The following is a 25,378-nucleotide window of genomic DNA, read 5'->3' as shown; positions in this document are numbered from 1 at the left end:
GGCACCCATTGGAAACTACATCTGAAAAGAATCTGCCAAACCAATTCTATGTGTACCTCTAGGAATTTTTCAGGATCTCTGGACAAATGCCATTGAAACCCAGTGTTTTACCACATTTCTGACTACTGATAGCAGTGTTAATTTCTTCTAATGGATAATGTACAAGAATACAGATAGTCCTCAACCAACAAGAACAATTGAACCCAAAATTCATGTGTCTAAGCAAGACAGTTTTAAGTAAATTTTGCCCCATTTTACAACCTTTCTTCACTTAACAGTTGTTAAATGAATCCTGCAATTAAGTTAGTAGCATATTTTGAAAGAGATCAGATATCTGCCAGATGCTACTGACAGCAGACACAGGTGTATCTTTAAGATGGTCAAGAATGCCTGTAAGAACTGTGATGTTGATGCTCTTGTACATGAATCATTTGTCCCAAAAAGATGTACTCTCTGTGCAGACTGATTTCTAGAGCTTGGGGCAGGAACTTAGTAGGATAGGCTGTAGACTTACCTTTTCAGAGGTTTTACCTGTATATAAAGAACAAAAAGAAAAGACCAGTGGGGCTTCCTGTTTTGAACCTCCCCAAAGACGGACCGCTGACCGTGATCGTGAGCAGCTTTGGTTCATGCTTTGGCAACGGAGAACCCCAATCCTTTGGATTTGGGGCAGAAGTTACCTCGTAGGGGTGGCAGAGGAAGGGGAGACCTTCAGCTGGGTAGAGGGGAGTCGCAAATCCCCTCCTCGGCTTGGCAATTGCTCCCTCCCGAAGATGCCTGAGGCGGTGGTCTAAAATGGCCACCCTGAAGGGGAAGATTAGACTGGAATAAGATTGTACAGGACAGAGAGAAAGAAGTGAACAACAGGAGGAATGGGACGATATAATCAAATGGAAGATACCCCCAGGATTAACATTTCAAAGAATCTTTAAGAAAGGACCTAAGTGGCGAAGAGCATGAGAAAAAAAATGGTGTGAATTGCTTTTGATAGCGTTGGGGCTTCGAAACCATAAAAGGTAGAAGCTGGAGAAGGAGCTCTATAATCAACTTGGATAAGTATACTTTAATTTTATATTGGCACTAATAAAGCTGAACTATAGACTGTTAAAGAGGAAATTTAACATCAACTGGGTTTGATCTTTTTCTTGTTGGAAAACTGTGGTTTAAAAAGCTCTGAATAATAGAGAAGAAAAAAGAAAAGGGGGGTGAAGACTTAGCATAATAAAGAGTGCCATCTCAGTTAAACTCAGCTTGTTTTTCTTTTAAAAAACTCTCGTTTCTTGAAATTGCATGGAAATTGATACAATAAAGCAAAAACTTTGAAAAATTTAAACATTGTAACAAAGAAAGAATTAGGAAGATTCTGCCTTTGGATTAGTTGCTGATTCTGACATGAATTTGGCATTGGATTAGCGGAGACTTAAAAACTTGAGAGGAAGAAAAGTTGACTGTTGGAAATAAACTTTAAAGATATTTTTGGATTAAATTGTGAATCAGAAAGTTGTAAAATGGCGATTTCTCTTCTGGCATTAAAAATGGAACTCAGAAAAATGAAAGAAATACTACAAGAATGAGGTGAATCATTGGGTTTTGCTTTAAAATTTATTGAAAATGCAACCGCAGAATATGAACAACAAAGACAAAAGGCAGAAGAGGAGGTGGAGCAAATCATAGAAGAGACCATCTTTAGTGATCATCAAGAACCAAGAACTCTTGAAAGAAAGTTGGAAATAAATACAGGAGATTTAAAAAAGTAAATAAAAAGGGGAATATCTGAAAAATTAAAAAAGGGAAAAAGAGTCAGCAGAAATTCAAAGGGCGAAAGGAAGCTATAAATAGAGGGATAAAAACTGGAGTGAAAGAACAAAGGAGAAAAGACAGGGGGAAAGAAGGGACAAGAAACAGGATTTGGAAAAAAAGAAATATGGGAATTGTAAAAAAATGGGGAAATCCTTAATTGGACACAGAGATAATGGGTGATTATTATATACAAAGGGGATTCTGCAAGGTATTGAGGGGTAATATAAATAAATTTATAGTTACAAAATAGGGACATATAGACTGACTAGATGGAAAAACAGAATTGTTATTTTTTGGATAAGGGAATCTAATGCTCTTCCTCTTTATGTAGAGAGATAATTGTGACAAATAATGGAATAAGTATATTATATTGAAATATTTTTAAGATTGGAATGTTGGCTTTTTTTGGTTTAAATATGAATGGAATAATTAATGGAATATGTGCATTAAATATATGGAAATAAATGAAATGATATAGGAGGAGAGCTGAAATGGAATTAACTTTAGGGCTTAGGATTGTTTTACTGTTTGAATGAGTAGATTAATATGTCCTTTTTTGGGGTGGGGAATTTAATGAAATTTAAAAGGAGAAAAATCATGCAGAATCTGATTTGTATATGCTATGTAGTTTTAAAGGGATTATTAAGTTTAATGTTTTAGGTAATAATGTTAAATGAGATCTAAAAGGGGTGAAAATAAATGAATTTATAACTTGGAGGTGGCGCACTTATATTGAGATTTCAGGGGGAAACCAATTTATAGAAGTGTCTTTTTTTAAATTAGAATTTAAGATGAAATATACAAATGTGACAATTAAAAGTACTGAAGTATAGTTATTTTGAAGTTATCATAAGTGAATTAAATAATGAGATAAATATTTGGAATAATACAATAAAATAGAAAATGTATAAAAGCACTGTTAAGATAAGGAATTGTGTATAAAAACTGAATATATAACTATGGTCATATTTGTATGTATATGTGAAACCTATAATCATGCTGTTCACTAAAAAGAGACATTAAAATATGGAAAACTGAATAAAACTTGTTTAAAAAAAAAGAAAGAAAAGACCAGTTAATAGAGGAGTTCAATGTGTGGCTAAAGAAGTGGTGTAAAGGGAAGAGCTTTGGTTATATTAGTCATGATGTTTGCAGCTAGTCCAATGAAAAATTGTACAAAAGAGATGGTTTGCATCCATCAAGAAAGGGACTGAGTTACTTGGCATTAAATTCAAAAATTTTCTGGAGAAACATTTAAACTAAACAACAGGGACAGAGAGTTAATTGATACAGAGCATTTCTGTCCCCAGCAATCTAAAACTAATAGGGTTAATAGCATGTAAATAAATGTTTGTGCGGGTAAGAATATCAACCTTGCTGTCAAGCAAAATCAAACTTTTAATAGTGAGTGCCATACTATGTGCACTAATCAAACAGGTGATAAGGAGATAAGGGGACTCAGGTATTAGATTATGTAGAAAGTAAACAGAGGGTCAGTCAAAAAGAACTTAAATGTATTTACACTAGTGCACAGTGTATGAGGAATAAATTAACGATTTAGAAATTTAAGTAAACAAGGGCAGATATGACATTGTTGCCATGAAAACTTGGTGAGATTAAATCCACAAATGGAATATTACAGCTAGAGGGATTTAAATTATTTAAAAGAAACATACCAAATGAAAGAGGTGATTTGTACTATATATAAAAAAAACTATGTTTCTACAAAAATAGAGCACAACAATGACAAAAGCTATCTTGAATGCATTTGGGTCAATATAAACGGAAAAAAGAGTAACATTATCATAAGTGGCCACCTAACCAAACAGAAGAAATAGATGAACTCTTAAGGAAACAGCCATATTGGACTTAATTCTCACTAACTGAGATGAAATGATAGAAGAAACTACAGGAACCTTGAAGGGTAGGGGTGGGTTTGATCATGCAATGTTGGATTTCAACATTATGCAAGCAGAAGCAATAGAATAAATCAAACTAGAGTTTTGGACTTTAAAAGAGCTAATTTCAATAAACTTAGAGAGAGCTTGGGAAATTTTGAAAAGTGAGAAGTCCAGTCTAGCATAATACCAATGAAGAAGAAAAATAACAGTTCTAAAAATAAACCAGTATGGCTGCATAAAGAATTATCTGATAAACTGAAAGACAAAAACGACAAGCATAAAAAAATGGAAAGAGGGCATATAACTAGGGTAGAATATCACCAAATCACCAGAGCCTGCAAAGATGAATTAATGAAAACTAGGGCTCAAAATGAACTAAGGTATGTGGCAAAAGTCAAAAATAACTCCAAAAAAGTTTCTTTCATCATGTAGAAAAAAGAAAAAAGTCAAGGAAACGATTGTTCCATTAGTGGGAGAAAGTGGCAAGAAGGTGACAAGCAACAGGCAGAAAGCAGAACTATTTAACTTCTTTTTTTACAAAATGGAAAAAACAAAATGGCTTTGTCTGGCAGATTTGAAAACCACTGAACTATATCTTTCAAAGATCCTGGAGCACCTGGAACTATCAGAGGACTCAAAAAGAGCTGATGTAATTCCCATCTCCAAAAAAGGGAGAAAAAATAGATCCAGCAACTACAGACCTATCAGCCAGTTCTCAATGCCTGGGAAGATTTTGGAAAAGATAATCAATGAACACTTAGAGGCAAACAAAGTCATAACTAAAAGCCAACATGGGTTGTCAAAACCAGAGCATGCCAGACAAATGCATTATTTGACAAAGTGACAAAATTAGTGGACCTGAGGAATACCGTGGATATAATTTACTTGGATTTTAGTAATTTGATAAAGTAGACCATAACCTACTTGATAAGATAGAAAAATGTGGGTTACACAGTATCACCACCAGATCGATTCGTAATTGACTGACCAACCACACTCAATATGTAGTCCTCAATGGAACTGCATGTACATGGAGGGGAATATGCAGTGGTATACCCCAAAGGCTGTTTTAGGTCCAGTATTCTTCAATGTCTTCATCAATAGCATGGATGAGGGGATAGCTGGAAATGGAGCAAATTTGCAAGCCAGCAGGAATAGCCAACACTCCAGAACAGCGGTCGCCAACTTGTGGGCCGTGGCCCACTAGTGGGCTGTGAGAAAACTTTGGTGAGCCACAGAGAAATCTCACCCATAGAGCACTCCCAAAGCAATTAATCCAGGCTGCGCAGAAACACAAGACTGCGCCGCCCACATGGCCCGCGGGAACCTTCCCCGCCCACACACTCCTTACCCGGCAAACTTGCCTGCTAAATTGCTATTTTTCCTTTTTCTGGCCATCATCTGTTCTGCTATGCCAGGAGATTTAGATTAGATAGGAAGCAAGAATTAGCTGGATTTCTTGCTTTCTAGCGAGTCTTTAGATCTTCGGCTTTGCTTTTAACCACAGCTGAACCTCCCTTAGGACTGAAGGTTCTATTATTCAGTGCAGAAGGCAAGCAAATTTGAGAGACTGAGCTAGCCGGTGGCAGATAGATAGATCACTGAATGATTCTGTGAGCAACTTAATCTGCCTGCCTGCTTTGTCTGATTTGGGGTAAAAGTTGCTCTTTTTTATAAAAAAATCAATATTTATATAAATATTTATAATATTTACATACAAGTTATGCCCAGCCAGTCACGTGACCACCAAGCCACGCCCACAAATTAGGCCATGCCCACAGAACCAGTTAGTGGTCCCTGGGATTTAAAATTATGAGTTTGGTGGTCCCTGAGTCCAAAAGGTTGGCAATCCCTGCTCCAGAAAATAGGCTTAAGATACAGAAGGACAGACTTGAACATTGGGTGCTATCTAACAAAATGAAATTCAATAGTGAAAAAAACAAGGTTCTTAATTTAGGCAAGAAAAAACAAATGCACAGGTACATTAAAGGTGGTACCTTGTTCAATAGTAATAACTGTGAGATTTTGGAGTCCTAGTGAAGAATCGTTTAACTATGATCCAGCAGTATGCCGCAGCTACCAAAAAAGCCAACACAGTTCTGGGCTGCATTAACAGAGGATAAAATCAAGATTACATAAAGCTCTGATTCCACTTTACAATGCCTTGGTAAGGCCACACTTGGAATACTTCATCCAGGTTTGGTCGCCACAATGTAAAAAAGATGTTGAGACTCTAGAAATAGTGCAGAAAAGAGCAACGAAAATGATTAGGGGACTGAATGCTAAAACGTATAAATAATGATATCCTGAATTGAGCATATCTAATTTAATAAAAAGGACTAGTGGTAGTTGGACTAGAAGACCTCCAAGATCCCTTCCAACTCTGTTGTTCTATTCTATTCTACAGTTGTTAAGTGAATCTGACTTCCCCATAGAATTTGTTTATACAAGTTTGCAAAAGGTTATCTCATGATCCCAGAGCACTGCAACTGTCATAAATATGAGTCAGTTACCAAGTGTCTGAATTTTGATCATGTGACCAATGGGAATGCTGCAATGATTGTGTTAAGTGTGAAAAATGGTCTTAAGTATTTTTTCCCAGTGCTGTTGTAAGTTTGAATGGTTACTAAAAGAACTGTTCTAAATCAAGGACTATCTGTACTTGGAATGTATTTGGCCCAACTGCTGAAAAGCTGAGAGTACTTTATTGATAGCAGAGTACTCTTTCTCCTTTGTGCTTTGGAGAGAGATACAACTTGAGAGTCTATTTCAGCCTTGTCCAACCTGCAGCCCATGGGCCGCATGCGGCCCAGGTCGGCTCGTAATGCGGCCCAGTGCCCACCCCAACCTTCGTGCAAGAGGACGAGCCAGCGAGGAGAAGGAGGAGAGGCAGGCACGAGGCGGGGCAAGGTGAGCGCCACACCAAGCAGCAACAGAAAAGGCGGGCGCCATCAGAGCGCTCCTCGTGCCGAGGCAGCCGCAGCCCAAGAGACCCACTCCGCCACCTCCTGCTGTTGCTGCCGCCGCTGCTGCCGCCGGAGCTGTTGTAGCGGCTTCTGTCCCCATCGCCGCCACCACTGCTGCGCCACTGCTGCACCGAGCCTCCCGGTCCTCACCTTCCAGTCCTGCTGCATCCAGCTGGGCCATTTGCAGGAGGAGAGGTAGGCGCGAGGCGGGTGAGCTTTCTTCCCACCCACCCCTGCGTTCCTTTCTCCCTGGTTGACTATTTTTTATGATATCTTATGAAAAAAATGTTTTCTATGGTTTTTTTGGATGATCAGGTATCGTTACTGTTATTTTATTTTATGTGCGGCCCAAACCAAATTTTCATCTTCTAATGTGGCCCAGGGAAGGTGAAAGGTTGGACAAGCCTGGTCTATTTGATCAGGGGTTACCTTGGATTGAATTTCTTTGTGGGAAGCTGGCACAAAGCTTCAAAAACTATCCCATCCCTCTTTCCCTTTCTCAAATTTATGCTGGCTTCTGCGTTTATTTTGCTTGTGGAAAGCTTGCAGGGAGAAAGGCAATAAAAGTTGCTGGGAAAAGAACTAGGGAGTGCAGGTCAGAAATGGTATGTGGAGGGAGGCCCAGCAGTAGCTTGTACACAGAAGCAAACACAACTTTTCCAAATTTCATTTCCTCAAGTCTCACAGATCTTGAATGTTAGATACATTCTTCAAGTTAGCCATTTGAGATATCTTGGTTAAAAAATAATTGCCCTATGATGTACTGTATTCCCCATTTAAAGGTCATGAAAATAAGAGTTTTAGTAGTAATTAATAGTTGGAATAAGGAAGAAGTTGAACAGTATCAATTTCTTGCTTTCATAAAAAAATAGACAGGTAAATACCAATTCCTTTTTATATAACATATTTGAAGTTTTGAAGACATGGCAAAGTTAATTGATTTCCCTATCTACTTCTTTTTATTCCATACTATTTCTATAAATATAATTAATTATATTAAGAACTGGAACAGAAAGGATTGATGTAGCCTTTGAGATCTTATTTTAGATCTCACAGGAAAGCAAAATTAACACTAGAAAAGTACTTATTTTCTTGGATGCAGATACATCAGATTTTATGTTTTGTAGTGACAATCTTTGACACTACATTATAATTTTGATCTTCCCATTATTTTTCTTTTGTCTTATAATATACATGCATCTGCTTATTGCTGTATGTCTTTTAGCAGCTTGACTATACTACCTGATCTGTCTTCAAGAATCAAGTTATTCAGGTAATGGTAGTGGAGAAAATGATTTTTTTCCCAAGTACAACATCTGGTCAGTAAGTCATAGCTGTGAAATTTCCTATATACATTGTTTTAGAAGTGGAAAATAAATCATATAGTTTACATTAAGAGAACATTATTTACTGTTTCAATCCTCATACATTGTGGGGTGAGATAAGTGACCTAAAAAGTGAAATTAAATTCAAGCCTCAGGAAGGAGAAAGAATTCTGCATTACATTTTTATTAGTATTAATTATATCAATTTTCTTTGCAGCATAGCTTTCAGATCCCCATTCAAAGGCAAAAATAGTTTCAACCTGAAAAAGGTTGTGCAGCCTGAACTTAGATTGCAAGCATACAGGTTTCCCAAGTCAAAGATCAGACTTAAGTGTTACACTGATGGCCAAACTCCAAAAATGTGTAGATGGATCCTAAGAAATAATCATTTCATTTATTTTTAAATAAATAATTCAATACTAGAATAAGTTCAAACTAAATAAAATTAATAGAGTTATTCTTGTGATATAATGAATAATTTCTCTTTTCTGTTACATTCTAAATTATACTTTGGTAAAACTTTGTAGTAGAAGACTTGAAGGACTGCATACAACCTTGAGGCTCAAATTGTGCATCTGTAAATCAATATTATTTCTTAGCTCACCATTTCAATCCAAATCCACAAAACGAGGAAGGAAAAGAAACAGATGTGTTTTTCATAGGCTTTCCCTGAAATTTAATGTTTACTCTTTGCGACAGAAAAATCCACAATTTGGCTTCATTTTTCTGGAAGGACCATTAGAACAAGGTGTGCTTTATAGAAACCTGGATGGAATATACATAATTTCCATGCCACAATTTGTATTAAAAGATCCCTGTTTTAGGAGGACTTGAAAACTTAAACGTCTAATATCCTTCATTATACCTTTTACCATGTGTATATACACATTTCAGAACATTTTAGTGCATGCAAACACAACCAAGTGAACACGTAAATGATGTTCTACAATTAACTCTTCATTATATTATTATTACCTTTATTGTCAGAGTACAACCTGTGTACAATGAGATTGGCTGAACTTCCCTTCGTGCACCTCCCCACAACACAACTCACGGAAGATAGAAGTCCCTAACCCAGTCCAAATCTTATTACACTATGTGACCTTGTTGTACAATGTGCCAGCAAGTCTACCATGCTATATGCCCAAAAAGCATATCAGAAGCCAACATGGGGTCGGAATCAGAACACAACATGGATTTGTCATGCACAACAGCAGGAGGTGGCGGAGTGGGTCTCTTGGGCTGCGGCTGCCTCGGCAGCCCATTCCAATGAATGTTTAATCAAAGATGGAATCCATCTTTTTCTAAATTTTTCACAGAATGCTTAACTGTGGAATTGGTTCGTTCTCAATCCCCAAGGAACAATAGTGTAAAACTATTCAAGGGGAAAAATGCAATTTCAAGTTCATGTTTTTTTTTATTAATATCCTCTCTATTTCATGCCCAACAGATGTTTTATCAAAATCCTTACCACATATTTTATTTTAAAAAGTATTAGTGTTTATATCCATATGATAAACATACGTAACCATAGTTTAACTAAACATAGTTTGACAATGGAAGCATTTACTCAGAAAGATGGTGAACTCCCTTTATTGTATATGTTCAAGAGAAGATTACAGAGCTCTCTGATCGAATGCTCCAATTTGCATTCAGCACTTAATAGCGGGTTGGACAAGGTAGTCAAAATGACCTTTTCTATGGTTCTAACATAGCTCAACACAAATAATTCTAATAATAAACATATTCCCAACATGCAATAACAAACACTATCAAACAAAAAGCAAATATAAACCAACTGTTGTAAACAATTCAATGATTAGCAAAATGAACCCCAATATTTTTAATAATCAACTGGACTCTACCTTCCTGTTACTTAAGCCCTTATTACATGACCTGCCCTCAGTGATAGGATTCTACCAGTTCTGTCCACCTCTGTAGAACCGGTTGATCTGAAGAGCAACAGACATAGAACCGGTTCTATGCCTGCTGCTGTTTTTGCCCGCCCGCCCGGGCTCTTACCTGTCCTTTATTTCCTGCTTTTTCAACCTCAGCTGCTTTGTGCGGCACAGCTGTGGTTGAAAAAGCAGGAAAAAAGGGCTTTTCCAACTGCTGCGCACCTGCACGCTGCACTGCTCAGCTGTCCGGGCAGCTCAACAGGTCGTAAATTGCACTTGTGCAACTTGCACAAGCGTGCACGACGCAGAGCAACAGAACCGGTAATTATACCAGTCGGACCCCATCCCTGCCTGCCCTTTGTAATGACGAAGAGCCGGTCATGGAATAATGTAGTTTCTTTCCATGTTACTGCAGAATGCTACCCATTCTTCCAAGGATGGTTCTGTCTTCTCAAAACTAAATATTCCCGATTATTTCCATCTTCCTTTATAATTTCTAGTCATCAATTACTTTTAATTTTTCTGCACTGGTTTGTTCCAGATTGCCCAGAATTATTTTTCATATATGTGTAGCATGTTGAATTCAACACTGAAAGTAAGGTTGGCCAACAAAAAAAAAATTAGAACTGTTGCTTTTTTTGTAGTCAAGTTATACACTGAATATTAATTAGTCTACAGTATTCCAAATGGAGATGAATAATGCTCTTTCCTTTAATCACATGAGACACAACGTATGAGCATGCCAGGTCATTTCATCAGCATTTATTAAAGGTATGAATATCCAAAATTGGCAATAGGTTGGACAGAACATTGCAGTACAACATATAAAACAACATATAAAAAGGACGTTGAGTGATCGTTTCCATTTCTTGTAAGAATTGTAATTTACAGATATAATAAGTAGTTCCTTTTCCACACCTCAGTGTAGACAAATGTAATGCAATTATATCTCAAGTTTGTTGATTAGGTAGAAACAGAGACCCGGACAATAAAAAATTCTCTTAAAACACTGGGAACTAAACAAAAAAAAGTTAGGATTAATAAACTTAAAACAGGATCCAGAAGAAGAATTTCACTGCCTAAATCCATGACTTTTTCAACAGTATTTTCTGATGCCATAATGAATACTGTTATAACTTTCAAGATACTAAACTAATTCTTAAAATTCTTATATTGTGAAACAGCATGATCCGAGTAAACACAAAGAAAAACTGTTTCTTCCACTTGTTTCAGTTTATTATCACAAACTTTCTGTAAATCTTTTCTTTACATGATTTATCACAAACTAAAAACTACATTATTTCAAAATTGTCTTCACTGTATTAATGGAATACAACAAAGAAAATATTTCTGCATTATTTGTTACTGCCATATATAACTGGAAAACAATATTCAGGGTTTTTTTTTAATAATAAACCTGTTAAAACAAAATTAATATCCCTCCTACAAATTTTATTATATTTAGTGGCACCAGCTTTGAAACAAGCTTTCACAAATTTGTATATTTCTTTATACTCAATTGCTTCACTGTTCTTTAAAATCAATCAATCACTAGGACTTTCATCCTTTTTGTGATTAACTATTAACTGTTTTGTTTCAACTAAATATACTGAATTGTCTTAGCTTTCACACATATCTCCATTTGAAAGCTACCACAGCCCAAAATGTCTTTCAATTTATAAATGTAAACTCTCCAGAAGCTGAATGACTTCCGGGACTACTTGGACATGCTCATAAGCAGGAACAAGGAAATTGCCATTGTCTTCTTATGGAATGTTCTTTTGATGTTTTTATTTGATCTTTGGAATTTCTGGTGGCTCCTCTTTAGGAAATAACCCGATCTTCCCTCTTTACCTATTTGAGAGCAGCAAGTTGTGCTCTTTCATCTCAAAAATCTCTAGACAATTCACAACAGAATTAATAAATTTTGCCTCCATATTTTCCTAGAAAAATAATTTAACTTGAGATCACTCTAACCAAAATTTATAACGAAGTAGAAAACTAAAAGGGTATAATTAATTTATAAATGTACACTGAATTTTAGTTTTAGAATTCGAGTGTATTTTTCTAGGAATTGATTGATCAGATTCCAGTTGTGATCACTGAATTTAATTACATTTATCTTTCCAGCTTTTGATCATTCATATTGGAGTTAGAAAACATTCCTGCTATATAACAATAAATATTATAGAGGAGAGGAAGAGATGTGCTCTCCAGAAACATTAAAGCACCGACTAATAAACTACGTTTTGAACCTAGCAACATACACGAATTCAACAAACTTGAGTTAACCAAATGCAGTCTGATTAAGTGAAACATTAAAAAACGGAGTTGTGTGAACGCAACCGGCGTTCTTATCACCAGAGCAGCACTTCTAGGGAATAAAAGGACATCCTACCGTTTGAAAGTGCTTGTTGGAGTTCGGTGTCTGAGATGATACCGCTACGGTCTTTATCAACCCTGAAATCAAACAAGAAAATATTCTTATTATGACGCGGGCCAAGAACAGGAGCAAAGATGACTCAAATCAAGAATGCCCGGCGCAAAAGGAGGGAGGCGAGGGCGCCTTCCCCGATTCACCTTTATCGCTCCTCTCCCTAAGAAAAAAAGAGAAACTTCACTCGACTCACCTTTGGAAGACCCCCCACAAGAAGCTCGGGTCAGGCATGCCTACCGACGCCATGCCGCACTAGATTTGCTGCGGAAAAAAGAAAGCCAACCCCACCCCTATACGTTAAAAGGAAACGGCCTTCCCAAAACCAGTTCCGGGTTTCAGTCCGAGCTTCGGTTAAGAGGAACCAGCCGCCTCTGCTTCTCTGACACAAACCATGACGCATCCGATTCGGCAGGCAGAATTCTGAGAAGGGGCTGGACTAAAAAGAAGGTTTTGAAGGCGATTTCTACTGCGTTTTTTGTGCTTGAAGATGTTGTCTAAATGTATCCAACCATGATTGGAAAAAAATATTGGCTTCGCCTAAGTATGTTTGTTTACTTGTATAAGTAATCTTACATACGATTACTACCTAATTAAAACTGTACACACTATGGAATATTTGTCAAATGGTGCGATTTCTTCGTCATTTAGGGCAGTGATTCAAACTTGACAGCTTTAAGATGTGTGGACTTCCAACTCCCAGATTTCCCTAGCCAGCCAGTTTAATTTTCCAAGCTTGAGGCACAGTGCTTGAGACGCGGTTTGAAAATCATCGGAGGTATTACAGTTGGCTTATAGATACCAGGACCACCAATAAAAGGCAAGAAAGGGATTTTTCTGCACTTAGCTGCCAAGTGGTGTTACCTGGATTGCAGCCCAAATTTGGGGGCCCAAGCAAAGACTCACTGATACAGATACAGATAATCAGAGTTGGAAGGGACCTTGTAGGTCATCTAGTCCAACCCCCCACCCAAGCGGGAGACCCTACACCATTTCTGACAAATGGCAGTCCAATCTGTTCTTGAAATCTTCCAGTGATGAAGCTCCCACAACTTCTGAGGGCAAGCTGTTCCATTGGCTGATTGTTCTAATTGTCAGAAAGTTTCTCCTTCTTTCCAGGTTAAGCTATACAAATAGTTTTGATGAATCAAATTCATTTTCATTGGCTGTGTTTGCATGACACTCAAGATTAAAATATAGTTGGCAAATTTGATATATTGCATTAATGTAGCCAATGATATCTGCAAATCTAACCATTGATTTAAGGAATGAAGGAATCCTACAAAGCACATATGAAGACATGACACACCAAACGTCCCTGTCCTATTGTCCCCATTTATTCGTACCTATTTCCTGTATTCTTACTCATGTTTATACTTATACCTATTATCTTGTAAGCGATTGACAAATCAAATAAATAAATAAAAATAAATAAATAAACTGGTATATGACTTATTTTGTATGATCTAGCTCAAGTGGTATCCAACCTTTTGGCTTTCCTGGGCTACACTGAATGAAGAGGAATTGTTTTAGGTTGCATATATAGTTAATGTATACAAATAACAAAAAAATTTTTTATTAGTTTTATGGGGCCACATTACTAGCTGCCCATGGCCACATGTGGCCTTGGTTTGGACACTGATTTAGATGGTAGTTTATTCGCTTAACTATTCAACAAACCATGTCTCAGCATGTTATGTATATTTAGCCATCAGTATTAACTTCTTGATAGGAGCCCTTGCCTTGTGAACTGATTGAAACACTCATGCACTCCAAGTTTAAATTCACACACTAGCCCACAGTTCACTTAATGAACTACCTGCTTGGTTTTGCATAACACCCAATCATCCATGTATTCTCTGACTTGCTTTGCACTAACAAACCACAAACAACTACATTTTAATTTAGTATGTTGTGGGAGTCCAGACACATCTCAGTTCTTTTCCTTGTTTCTACGTCTGTCTCTTCCCACATTCTCCCTGAAATTGTTCTTCTTTCAAGAAGCAGTTAACAATTCTTTTTCTGTCTCAAGCTGCTTCTAAGAAAATGTGTGCTGTCATACAGCTTTGAGTGCATATGAAGAATTTAGGCAGGGTAATCAGTTTTCCATCTTTTAATGTTTTTTTTCCTTATCACATACACAAATGATGAAATATTCATCCAATAAAAGTGTTTACAGAACTTTCTAATCATAATTTATCAATTAACAAACCAGTTTCATATACTTTTCTGACACCAGTTAATGCTTATTTCTTTAGAAATACTTTTGATTCTCCTCACTGAAACTGACAAAATATGCCTAGTAGAAAATTAATGTTTTAATGATGTGTTAGTAATATTAATATATTAATACATTATATAATAGTATATAATTATATTAATATACAATATTAATGATACAGTATTAATGTAATATTGTATTAGTAATGTGGGCATTCTACATTTGAACTGAGCTCCTACATCAGGCTAAATATTGGTTTTTTTATTGTTTCTTGAAAAATGAATTGACTATGCTCTTGCTAAGCCAAAAATAATAAAACTTTATGATTTAATATGCTAAATTATTTACTTTCACTGAAAAGAAAATTTTGAGAGACTTCAAAAAAATGTGTTGCATAACCATTAGATGTATCATATAAACATAACCCTGAGTCCTATTCTGTTGAATCAGAAAATTGCGAGTTAAGACTCAATGTGTTTTTGTGTAGTGATAAACTTTCAACAGCTGAAGACTGTACCTTTCATTTTTTTTTAAATGCTTAATCACTATGAATAAAGCATTGATCTCATGAGAATGTGTTTATTTTTAAGGCACTCTGATTTTACATTAGTTTTGGTACATTAATTCAATTATTAATTTTGTTTCTTGGTAAAAATAAGGGTGAAGAGAGAGAAATTACATACTAATTGTCCAGATTGCTGCTCAATTTTATTACACAAGTTACAGTATCCCAGTTTCCATGCTTTATATGTAATCTAGGTTTTGGGGCCCGGCTATTCCCATGAGTGTCATTTTGATAAGAGCACTTTGTCCATTACTATCCAGACAGGTAGTATGCTTCCCTTTGCTGGATATGTTGAAGCAGAAACTGAATGGAAATTTATTGGGGAAATAAATTGAGAAAGATTTTGGATTCATATCCTAAATTGTTCCCTCTAATTCTAAACCATAGTACAGTATTTATAATTATAGGTAGTCTTCACTTAGTGATTTGCTTCATTTAGTATTTGAAGTTAAAATAGTAAAAAAGGCAATTTAGGGACCAACCCTTACAGCCTGTTGCAGTTATCTCTCTTCTTTTACTTTACTTGCTTATTTGCCTCATACCAAGATCTCAAATAGAAAGTACCTCTGTTCAACTGAAGGAAGCAGCAAGCAAAGGAAAACTAAAGTAAAATAATAAGTATAGTCATGGTCATGTAATTTTCACTTAGCAACTGTTATGCCTAATCACTGAATTTCTGGACCAAATTGTGACTACAAGGATTACCTGTAATACAGTTTTGCACTCTTCTGTTCATTTCTCCTTTCTTTACAGAAATTTCTGTATTAAGTATTTAAATGTTTCACAAAAGGACAGCCAAATAATCTGCACACAATTCAAAAATGCAACACCACTGCTATTTATTTATTAAGCAAACACCTAACACAAGTCTCTTCAAATTTGGTGATAATTTATGTACCCTTAAAATATTGCTGCTTTCCATTTTTTATCCAAACCAGACATAAGTTGACTCTTTATATTTTTCCTGAAATACACACAAAAATGCAAGTGAGGGGGATCTATTAATAATGGTAAAGATGCAATTCTAAAATATCATACATTCTTGGACATGATACATTTTTTCAGTGACTGAATTAGGTATTCTTTTATCTTGTTACAAGCGTTAAAGGAGAGAAAAAGGCTTTGCAAGAAATTCATATTTTCTCTATATTCATTATAAGCTAAAACATTGCAAATTTTGACATTAAAAGTGTTACATAACTATTGTTATTACTTAAGAAGCTTTGGCACAGTTAGTGTTGGAACTATAATTTCTTTAAAAAGTGGCACATAATTTGGATTTGGCTGGCTTGGCCCTTTATCCAAAGTTTCAATGATGGTCTGCTTCATCTCTCTGCTGGCATCTCCTCTCATTGTTAATAAAGCCGCAATATGGTCATCCCTGCCAATCAGAATAAAGTAACATTAGTAAAAATCCTACTTATTGAAACAGCAATTGGTATCTTTTTTTAATAGTTTTTTAAATACATTTTCACTTTACATACATAAGTGCTTGGTGAATAGCATATTGTCCGGATCATTTTGCTTATATAATTTTCCTGCTCCTAATTTCTACCTCTATTATCCAACCATTTTTAAAACAAATCCCATGTTCAAAAATACTCTGCATTTTCTTTTTCTTTTATCTTTAATGTCAATCTGTCCAATTCTGCACAATCTAAAAAATTTTTTAATTATATTTTCTGTTGTATGGGTTTTTCCTCATTTTTCCAGTACTGTGCAAATACAATTATTGCTGCTGTCAATACATGTAATATTAAATACATGTAACATTAAGTTCCCTTTATCATACTTTTCTGGTACCATGCCTAACAAAAATATTTCTGGCTTATAATCTACGTACTGTTTTAACCTTTTTTCTAACCATGTATGTATTTATTTCCAATATTTCTTTGCTTTTGCACATGTTCACCATGATAATACATGCCCAGTGTCTAGTTACATTTCCAACATCTGGCGGACAAATTTTTAAACAACTTTGCTAATCTCGCTGGTGGTTAGTGCCACATATAAAACATTTTATATAGATTCGCCTTATAAGTAGTTGCCATTATCAACTTACAATTTATTTCCCACAGTTTTGCCATTTTGTTAGTTCTATATTGTATCCAAACATTTTTGCCCATACTATCATTATCTCTTTTACCTGTTCATCACCCATTTTTAGGCTTAACAGAAAAATTTATATTTTCTTTATTAACTTTTCATGTACTGCAACATTATTTGATCAAATGTAGCAATTGGCATCTTTCATACCACACATGCTGCACTAAATAATCTTTGTCAGCTCATAAAATGAATTCAACAGTCAATTTTTTAAATCATTTGTATTTAAGAAAGCCTTCATTGAGGCAGATACAATGATTAAACTTCTATTAATTACCCACTAGTTAATCTGTTTATTTCTATACTTATCTTGTACTTCAGGCCTATTGGAATAAGGAAGAATTTCAATCACGGCTACTTAATATTTATTAAATATTACTGAAGTTACTTTTCTTATTTCAAACAATACCAATAAAACTAGAGAAAAGTATTTTGAAGAATTAAATAAAACAATTTTGAAATATATCTGGCAAGGGAAAAAAGCAAGAATAAAATTGAAAATGTTACAGGAGTCTAAAGGCAATGGGGGCTACCGGATTGGGAGCTATATTATCAAGCATCTGTACTTGAATGGATAAAAAAATGGATGAATTTGAGGCATAGAAGATTAGTATTACTGGAGGGACATGATCTTCAGTTAAGATGGCATCCTTTTTTATGGTATGGAAGGAGTGCTGCACATAGATACTTTCAAAGACACTATGTGAGGAATGCTTTACTTTTAGTATGTGAAAGTTAAATTAAATCACAAAACTATAGGAAAATACCAGTCTGGCTTTCTACAATGGAAGCATTGATATATCCAAATGTTTCTAACTTGGAAAAAAATGTATTTTTTAAAGACATACTAAATGGGAATGGAAAACTTAAAACTAGACAGGAATTACAAAATCAAGGTGTGGACTTAGCTTGGTGGACACAAATACAATCGAGATACAAGAAAAATATGAAAACATGGGGTTTTTATAAAGAACCAACAACACTTGATAGGATTTTGTTAGGGACAGATGACTATATATATAAACACACACACACACACACACACATGCATATATTAAGCTTTAAAATGGAAGATGAACAAATAAAAGAACCAATGATAGCATGGACAAAACACTTTGGCTATACAGGTGAAACTCGAAAAATTAGAATATCGTGCAAAAGTTCATTTACTTCAGTAATGCAACTTAAAAGGTGAAACTAATATATCAGATAGACTCATTACATGCAAAGCAAGATAGTTCAAGCTGTGATAATTGAGATGATTATGGCTTACAGCTCATGAAAACCCCAAATCCACAATCTCAGAAAATTACAATATTGTGAAAAGGTTCAATATTCTAGGCTCAAAGTATCCCACTCTAATCAGCTAATTAAGCCATAATATCTGCAAAGGGTTCCTTTAAATGGTCTCTCAGTCTGGTTCAGTAGGAATCACAATCATGGGAAAGACCGCTGACCTGACAGCTGTGCAGAAAACCACCATTGATACCCTTCATTAGGAGGGAAAGCCTCAAAAGGTAATTGCAAATGAAATTGGATATTCCCAAAGTGCTGTATCAAAGCACATTAATAGAAAGTTATATGGAAGAGAAAAGTGTGGAAGAAAAAGGTGCACAAGCAGTAGGGATGACTGCAACCTAAAGAAGATTGTCAGGAAAAGGCCATTCAGAAGTGTTGGGGACTTTCACAAGGAGTGGACTGAGGCTGGAGTCAGTTGCATCAAGAGCCACCACACACAGACGGATCCTGGACATAGGCTTCAAATGTCATATTCCTCATGTCAAGCCACTCCTGAACAACAAACAACATCAGAAGCGTCTTACCTGGGCTAAAGAAAAACAGACCTGGTCTGCAGCTCAGTGGTCCAAAGTCCCCTTTTCTGATGAGAGCAACTTTTGCATCTCATTTGGAAACCAAGGACCCAGAGTCTGGAGGAAGAATGGAGAGGCACACACTGCAAGATGCTTGAAGTCCAGTGTGAAGTTTCCACAGTCTGTGTTGATTTGGGGAGACATGTCATCTGCTGGTGTTGGTCCACTGTGCTTCATTAAGTCCAGGGTCAACGTAGCCGTCAACCAGGAGATTTTGGAGCACTTCATGCTTCCTTCCACAGACAAGCTTTATGGGGATGCTGACTTCATTTTCCAGCAGGACTTGGCACCTGCCCACACTGCCAAAAGCACCAAAACCTGGTTCAATGACTGTGGGATTACTGGGCTTGATTGGCCAGAAACTTGCTTGACCTGAACCCCATAGAGAATCTATGGGGCATTGCCATGAGAGACATGAGACCGAACAATGCAGAAGAGCTGAAGGCCGCTATTGAAGCACCCTGGTCTTCCATAACACCTCAGCAGTGCCACAGGCTGATAGCTTCCATGCCACACCGCATTGAGGCAGTAATTGCTGCAAAAGGGGCCCAAACCAAGTACTGAGTACATATGCATGCTTATACTTTTCAGAGGTCCGATATTGGTCAAGGTACAATCCTTGTTTTATTGATTGCATGTAATATTCTAATTTTCTGAGATTGTGGATTTGGGCTTTTCATGAACTGTAAGCCATAATCATCTCAATTAGGAAACATCACAGCTTGAACTATCTTGCTTTGCATGTAGTGAGCCTATCTCATATATTAGTTTCACCTTTTAACTTGCATTACTGAAATAAATGAACTTTGGCATGATATTCTAATTTTTCGAGTTTCACCTGTACTATAGAATTAGAGAAATGGCAAAAAACTTGGGATAGGAATTATAAACTGACAATGGCTACTGCATATAAGGAAAATCTTTATAAAATGTTTTATAGGTGGCATTTGCCACTGGCAAGACCAGCAAAAATGTTTAACGTGTCTGCCAAATATTGGAAGTGTAATCAGATCCTAGATACCTATTATGATATGTGGACATTTATGAAAGCAAAAAAAATATTGGACGAAAATACTCACATGGTTGGAAAATATAATTAAGCAGCATATTGATTTGAAACCAAAAATATTTTTGTCAGGTATAATACCTGAAATACTATATATTTAATATTACATGTATTGACTGCAGCAAGAATTGTATTTGTGCAATATTGGAAAAACAAGAATACCCCATCAGATGAAAATATAATTTGGAAAATTTTGGATTGTGCAGAGATGGATAGATTGACATTGAAAGTAAAAGATAAAGGAGATGTAGAGTATTACTTAACGTGGAATAGGTTTTATCAATGGTTAGAGGTAAGAGGTAGAAATTAGATGAAGAACATTGTTATGTTCAAGTAAATCATGAATGTTGTTTATAACTATAAATTATAATAGGATTATAACTAGGATTACAAATAATAGGATTACAAATAAGCTAATATAATTATAAATATGATTAGAGTCATTTTATTGTACAATTACTATTCCTATCAGTATATATGTTACTATTTTTTTTCTTTCTTTTTTTTGTAAAATGGTATGCCTGGACAAAACACTACATTCAAAATACTTATATATAAATTTTAAAAACTTGACTTAAAAAAGAAAATTATTAAGTCTTTACAGTTACTCAACCTATGACCATTAATTCAATGACAACTTAAAGTTGATGGCTACAACTGGTCTTCAGAGTTTTGGATATCAAAGCATTCTTGCTGTCATCAGATTGTGAGCTGGGCATTTGGCAAATGGTTCGTACTTTAATCACCATGACTCCTGTTAAGGAGTTGCACAATTATGTCTGTGCTGGTTTTGCCCTCCAATCAACCTCCTCTACCCCAATCTTTTCTGACCCAATTAGTTTTGCTTTTATGTGCCCATTTTTAACAATGGAAGATTAAATGGCAACGTCCCAAGGTGCTTTTTCAAGAGGCAACTGAACTTTGTTTTTCTTTGAATATATTTTCATTCAAAAAGCTTCAGCTCTGATTGGATTTATATTCCTTGCAGACAGCTGGTCATTTACATTCTTTTTAGTTAGTCGTTGAGTCTACTTGGAGGTTTGTGTTCTCAGGGTAACCTGAGTAGTGCAAATGGGTGTGGAGCCTTCTTGGAATTGTTGAAGAGATGGTGTGGTAGACTGGAAATAGATGGTGTCATATCCCTCCCCCTGTTGAGAGAAGTTTGTTCATTTAGACATACCGTATTTCCCCATGTATAAGCCACCCCTTTTTTCCAAAATTTTCAAGCCCAAAAAGTAGGGGGGTGGCATATACAAAAGCAGGTACACTTTTTATATGTGAAAAATGCATAAAATAATAAAGTAGGAATAAACTGGTTTTCCAGCAGTATGCTATACTTTTTTTTGTAAAAATTGTACGTGATGATATGATTACGAGTGCAAGTACGCGATAGAAATGCATACGCTAGGCATCGGCCTGAATGCTTCGTTCCTACTCTCGTTCCGATGCGTAGATTGCTAGCGTCGCCCGCACTGCTTTCGGCGTCATGACCGAAGTTGTAGATCTAGACGTCGAATTTTGTTTCTTTGTAAATTTTCTTTCTTCATAACTTGTTTCTCTAATAAAATATTTTTTTCAAAACTTCACAGTCCAAAAATTGGGGGGGTGGCTTATACAAAGGGGGTGCTTATACATGGGGAAATACGGTAAGTGGCCTCTTTGACCCTCTTTCAAACCAGTGGTGCTCTTTATCCAAAGACAGCATCACTGCTCTCTTTGGACTTTGCTGGACTTTGCTTTCTTCAGAAGAGTGGCCTTTGTGTTTTAAATGCAGATGGACTGCTGAATCTTGTCCTGATGGGTTTGTTCTCTTGTTGTACCATGCGTTTATGAATGACCAGCTGTCTGCAAGGCGTATAAATCCTTCTATTCCCCTCCATTCAATCAGAGCTGAAGAAGCTTCTTGGATGAGAAGCAAAACATGTTCAAAGAAAAACCAAGAAGTCCAGTGACTTTTGAAAAGCACCTTTGGGACACCCATGACCTGGATGACTGAGAATCTCCATAGACATTTAAATGGTAATGAAGCACATTCCACAGAGAAGAATCATTGTTTATAGGGAAATAATAAACTATTCAGCTACCCACCACACATCTTTCTAAATTTAAATACTAAAAAGACTCTATGGATATTCTATGCTTACTTTATAAAAAAAATAAAATCAGTTTTTTAGAGTAAACTAAACATATTTTTAAAACAAATATGGTTAAGTATTATGTTATCCAGAAATTAAAATAATGAACTGTATAAAACCTCTTTTAGTTTGGAATCTCTTTTAGTTAAAAACTTTTATGTGGGTAGAAAAAAATCAAAGCTAAAGATTTTGCTCAAGTTTTGTAAAAAGTTCTTACAACTGTGAAATAATGCAGAAATTTCAATTCTAGAAATGTATAATATTACCTGATATCAGGATGTTTACTAACTAAAGTTGAGATTTCTAAATAAAGCAGCGAAGGATCAGTTAGCTTGAAAACTTCTGCAATAGCTTCAATGACATCACAAAGCCACTCTGTGTCTTCTCCTGATCCCTATTAATCAAACAAATTATTGTTTCCAGTTGTTTCATCAAGGCTGCAATGATTTTATTCTAGCACACTAAATGTACTTGATTATTATATGGCTATCTTAATGACAATGAATGACAATAAATATTTCTAAGAAAATATTATGTTTATATCAAATGAACAATAGGTATTCATCACGGTTATTTTTCACAGAAGGAAGGAAGGAAGGAGGGAGGAAAGGAAGGAGGGGAGGAACGAATCCAGTGAAATAATAATTCCTTTTCATTTGTTTCAATTCATATTATGCACTTTTATTAAGGGGCATAAGATATATCTGTATGTAATGACACAACATTTAAACTAAAAAGTTTAAAATTACCTTACTATAGTAACATATTTTGAGATTCATTATTTGGCAAAGTTACATTTCAGATTTGAGAAAACGAATTTAATATATGATTAAATATGATTGTTTTATCATCTTTTTAGAACAAGGTGTTTATCTAGAGAAACAATTGATTAAATGTCATTGTGAACCATTGTGAAATACAGAATTTTAGGGCTTAACATGCTTTGAAAATGTTTTCAAAAAAATTCTTATTTTTGAGGCAGTTGCAATGTTTTTTCAGATTCATGTACAAAACTGAAAAGACATATAAACTTCAGAGAATAACACATGCTTTACTTACATAAAATCTAAAGCACTTTCTTTTGAATCATATTTGAATTGTGCATATTTGAATTCAAAGAATAACACATGCTTTACTTACATAAAATCTAAAGCACTTTCTTTGAATCATATTTGAATCGTGCATATCCCTATTAGTTTTTTTATTACATGAAATTGAATTACATTGAAAATAAACAGAAATTGATACATTACAATCTGTAATACATGAATTTATACTGCAGTCAGCAGTTCTTGTTATAGTTCAGAAGGCTTGTAAGTAGCCTCCTAAGAATTGCCTTTGTTAGTTTTCTATGTTTTCTAGACTAGAAAGAACTAGACTAAAGAACTAGTAAAGATGATTGTTTACGAGAAATATAAAAAGCTCTTTCTAGCCTTCTAAATTTTCACAAGAGTTGCCCCCACTCTTTTGGTTTTTTTGGAAGGAACACAAGGTACAGTCTCCATATGAAGGCCACCTCTCCCCATTCTACAAGCTGGAGCCCTTCTAATGATCATTTGGAAAGCTGCTTTTCCAAATCATGCAATGGTTTGAAAGGAGCCTTCCAAACAATCCCAAAAATGATGCAAGGCAGACTTTGTAGGAAGGTCACGCTTTGCATCAGATGAGTGCATCTGTCAGCAGTGCAGAAAATATGAAAATAAGTGGAGCAATTTGGATCAGTAGCTCGCTGAGGCATTCTAGGAATAGTGGAAGAATGTCCTGACCCTCTGGCCCTCTGGCCTGTGATAGGCGTTCACCCAGCAGTGGGCCCTGTAACCTACATCAGACCTCCCCAACCCGTGAGCCACTCCTTGTGCTCCCCTTAACAAGTGTACAATTGCTTAGCGCAGCAACTGGGAGAACTAGGATTACAGTTGTTAAACAAAGTGGTCATATAATGTCCCACTTAATAATGACTTCACTCAACAACTGAAGATTCCCGGCTAACTTTTGGTTGTAATGAAGCATTACCTATAATGAATTTATAGAAATCACAATATTTCTCAACCAATAAAAAATAAAATATTGACATCTATGTATCATTCATTATGTTGGTGCTGGAGAATAATATTTTAAAATGCCAATTATATACATTTCATTTTTTAGCATTCTACTGATAATACTTACGGCTGCAAGTTTTTTAAATAGAAACCTGAACTGTTTGGCTTCCCTATTCATCCTTTCAGCACCTTCTTTTCTTTCTTCTGCATTTTTAAAAGTAATACGCTTTAACATTATAGCCTTGATATATTCCATAACAACTCTTCGATGGCACTCAACAGTCATTTTCTGAAAAAAAATTCAAAAGACATCTAGTTATCTAGACAGGATGTTTGTATTATATAACAAAAGTAACAGAAACAAACAAAAATTACCAAAACATCCACATTAGGCACATTTGGGAGGAAAAATAAACATTAATAATATAAATTAGAGAGATGAAGCTTGCAGACATGTGGAGCCCTAGATAGATAGACCAAATAAAATCACTGAGAGTCATTTAATGGGATGAAATTTAACTAACTAAATATTGATGAGCCAACATTTTAGGTACCACTGCCATTCTTTCATTTAATTTACCACAGAGAAATTCAGAAGATTAGAAAAGAGCAGAGATGGTTTCAAAACATGAATTCAGGAGATTATAGGCCAACTAGCTCGACAGCAACACCTGAAAAAAATCCTAGAAAAGATAATCAAGCAATAGCTTTGTGAGCACCTAGAAGCAAATTAGGCAATTACTAGCAGCCAGCATGGATTTGTCAAAAACAGATTCACTATAGAGAAATATTATTGCCTTATTTAATAAAGTGACTAAATTAGTGGATCAGGAAAATGCTGTGGATATAGTATAGTTGGACTTCAGTGAGTCATTTGACAAAGCAGAACACAGTCTATATCTTGATAAGATAGAGAAATATGAAATAGACAATATCGCAACCAGATGGGATTATGGTTGCTGACCTGACTACACCTAGCATATAGTCCTCAATGAAACTACACCAATCTGGTGGGAAACATACAGTAGGTAACCTCAAGGTTCTGTCT

General features: G+C 35.6%; 2 protein-coding genes across 12 annotated transcripts in view; both read right to left on the bottom strand.

Moving 5' to 3' along the window:
* PDCD6 (programmed cell death 6) overlaps positions 1-12,601 on the bottom strand; it is a 72,710-nt gene extending 60,109 nt beyond the window's left edge. For all 9 annotated transcript variants that reach the window (XR_015740219.1, XR_015740218.1, XR_015740220.1 and 6 more), the window contains exons 1-2: positions 12,521-12,601; positions 12,289-12,350 (exon numbers count right to left, since the gene is read on the bottom strand). Coding sequence is in view for 4 of the 9 variants with exons in the window: in XM_087916996.1 (XP_087773122.1) it covers positions 12,289-12,350; positions 12,521-12,573 (115 nt within the window). In the remaining 5 variants the exon portion in view is untranslated. The remainder of the gene's footprint in view (positions 1-12,288; positions 12,351-12,520) is intronic.
* Positions 12,602-15,932: 3,331 nt separating this feature from the next.
* Positions 15,933-25,378, bottom strand: part of EXOC3 (exocyst complex component 3) — a 32,109-nt gene continuing 22,663 nt past the window's right edge. Inside the window, exons 11-14 of one of the 3 annotated variants that reach the window (XM_087916464.1) lie at positions 24,458-24,619; positions 22,555-22,682; positions 19,040-19,144; positions 15,933-16,491 (exon numbers count right to left, since the gene is read on the bottom strand). In XM_087916464.1, the coding sequence (XP_087772590.1) occupies positions 19,045-19,144; positions 22,555-22,682; positions 24,458-24,619 (390 nt within the window). In that variant the 3' untranslated portion in view covers positions 15,933-16,491; positions 19,040-19,044. The other 2 variants (XM_026702355.2, XM_087916463.1) reach the window with 2 other exon arrangements.

Source organism: Pseudonaja textilis, chromosome Z (assembly GCF_049901715.1).
Source record: "Pseudonaja textilis isolate UNSWEBS1 chromosome Z, rPseTex1.2, whole genome shotgun sequence".
NCBI classification, from domain to species: Eukaryota; Metazoa; Chordata; class Lepidosauria; order Squamata; family Elapidae; genus Pseudonaja; species Pseudonaja textilis.
Note: the sequence above shows the minus strand (reverse complement) of the source record. Positions and strands in the feature narration are given on the sequence as shown.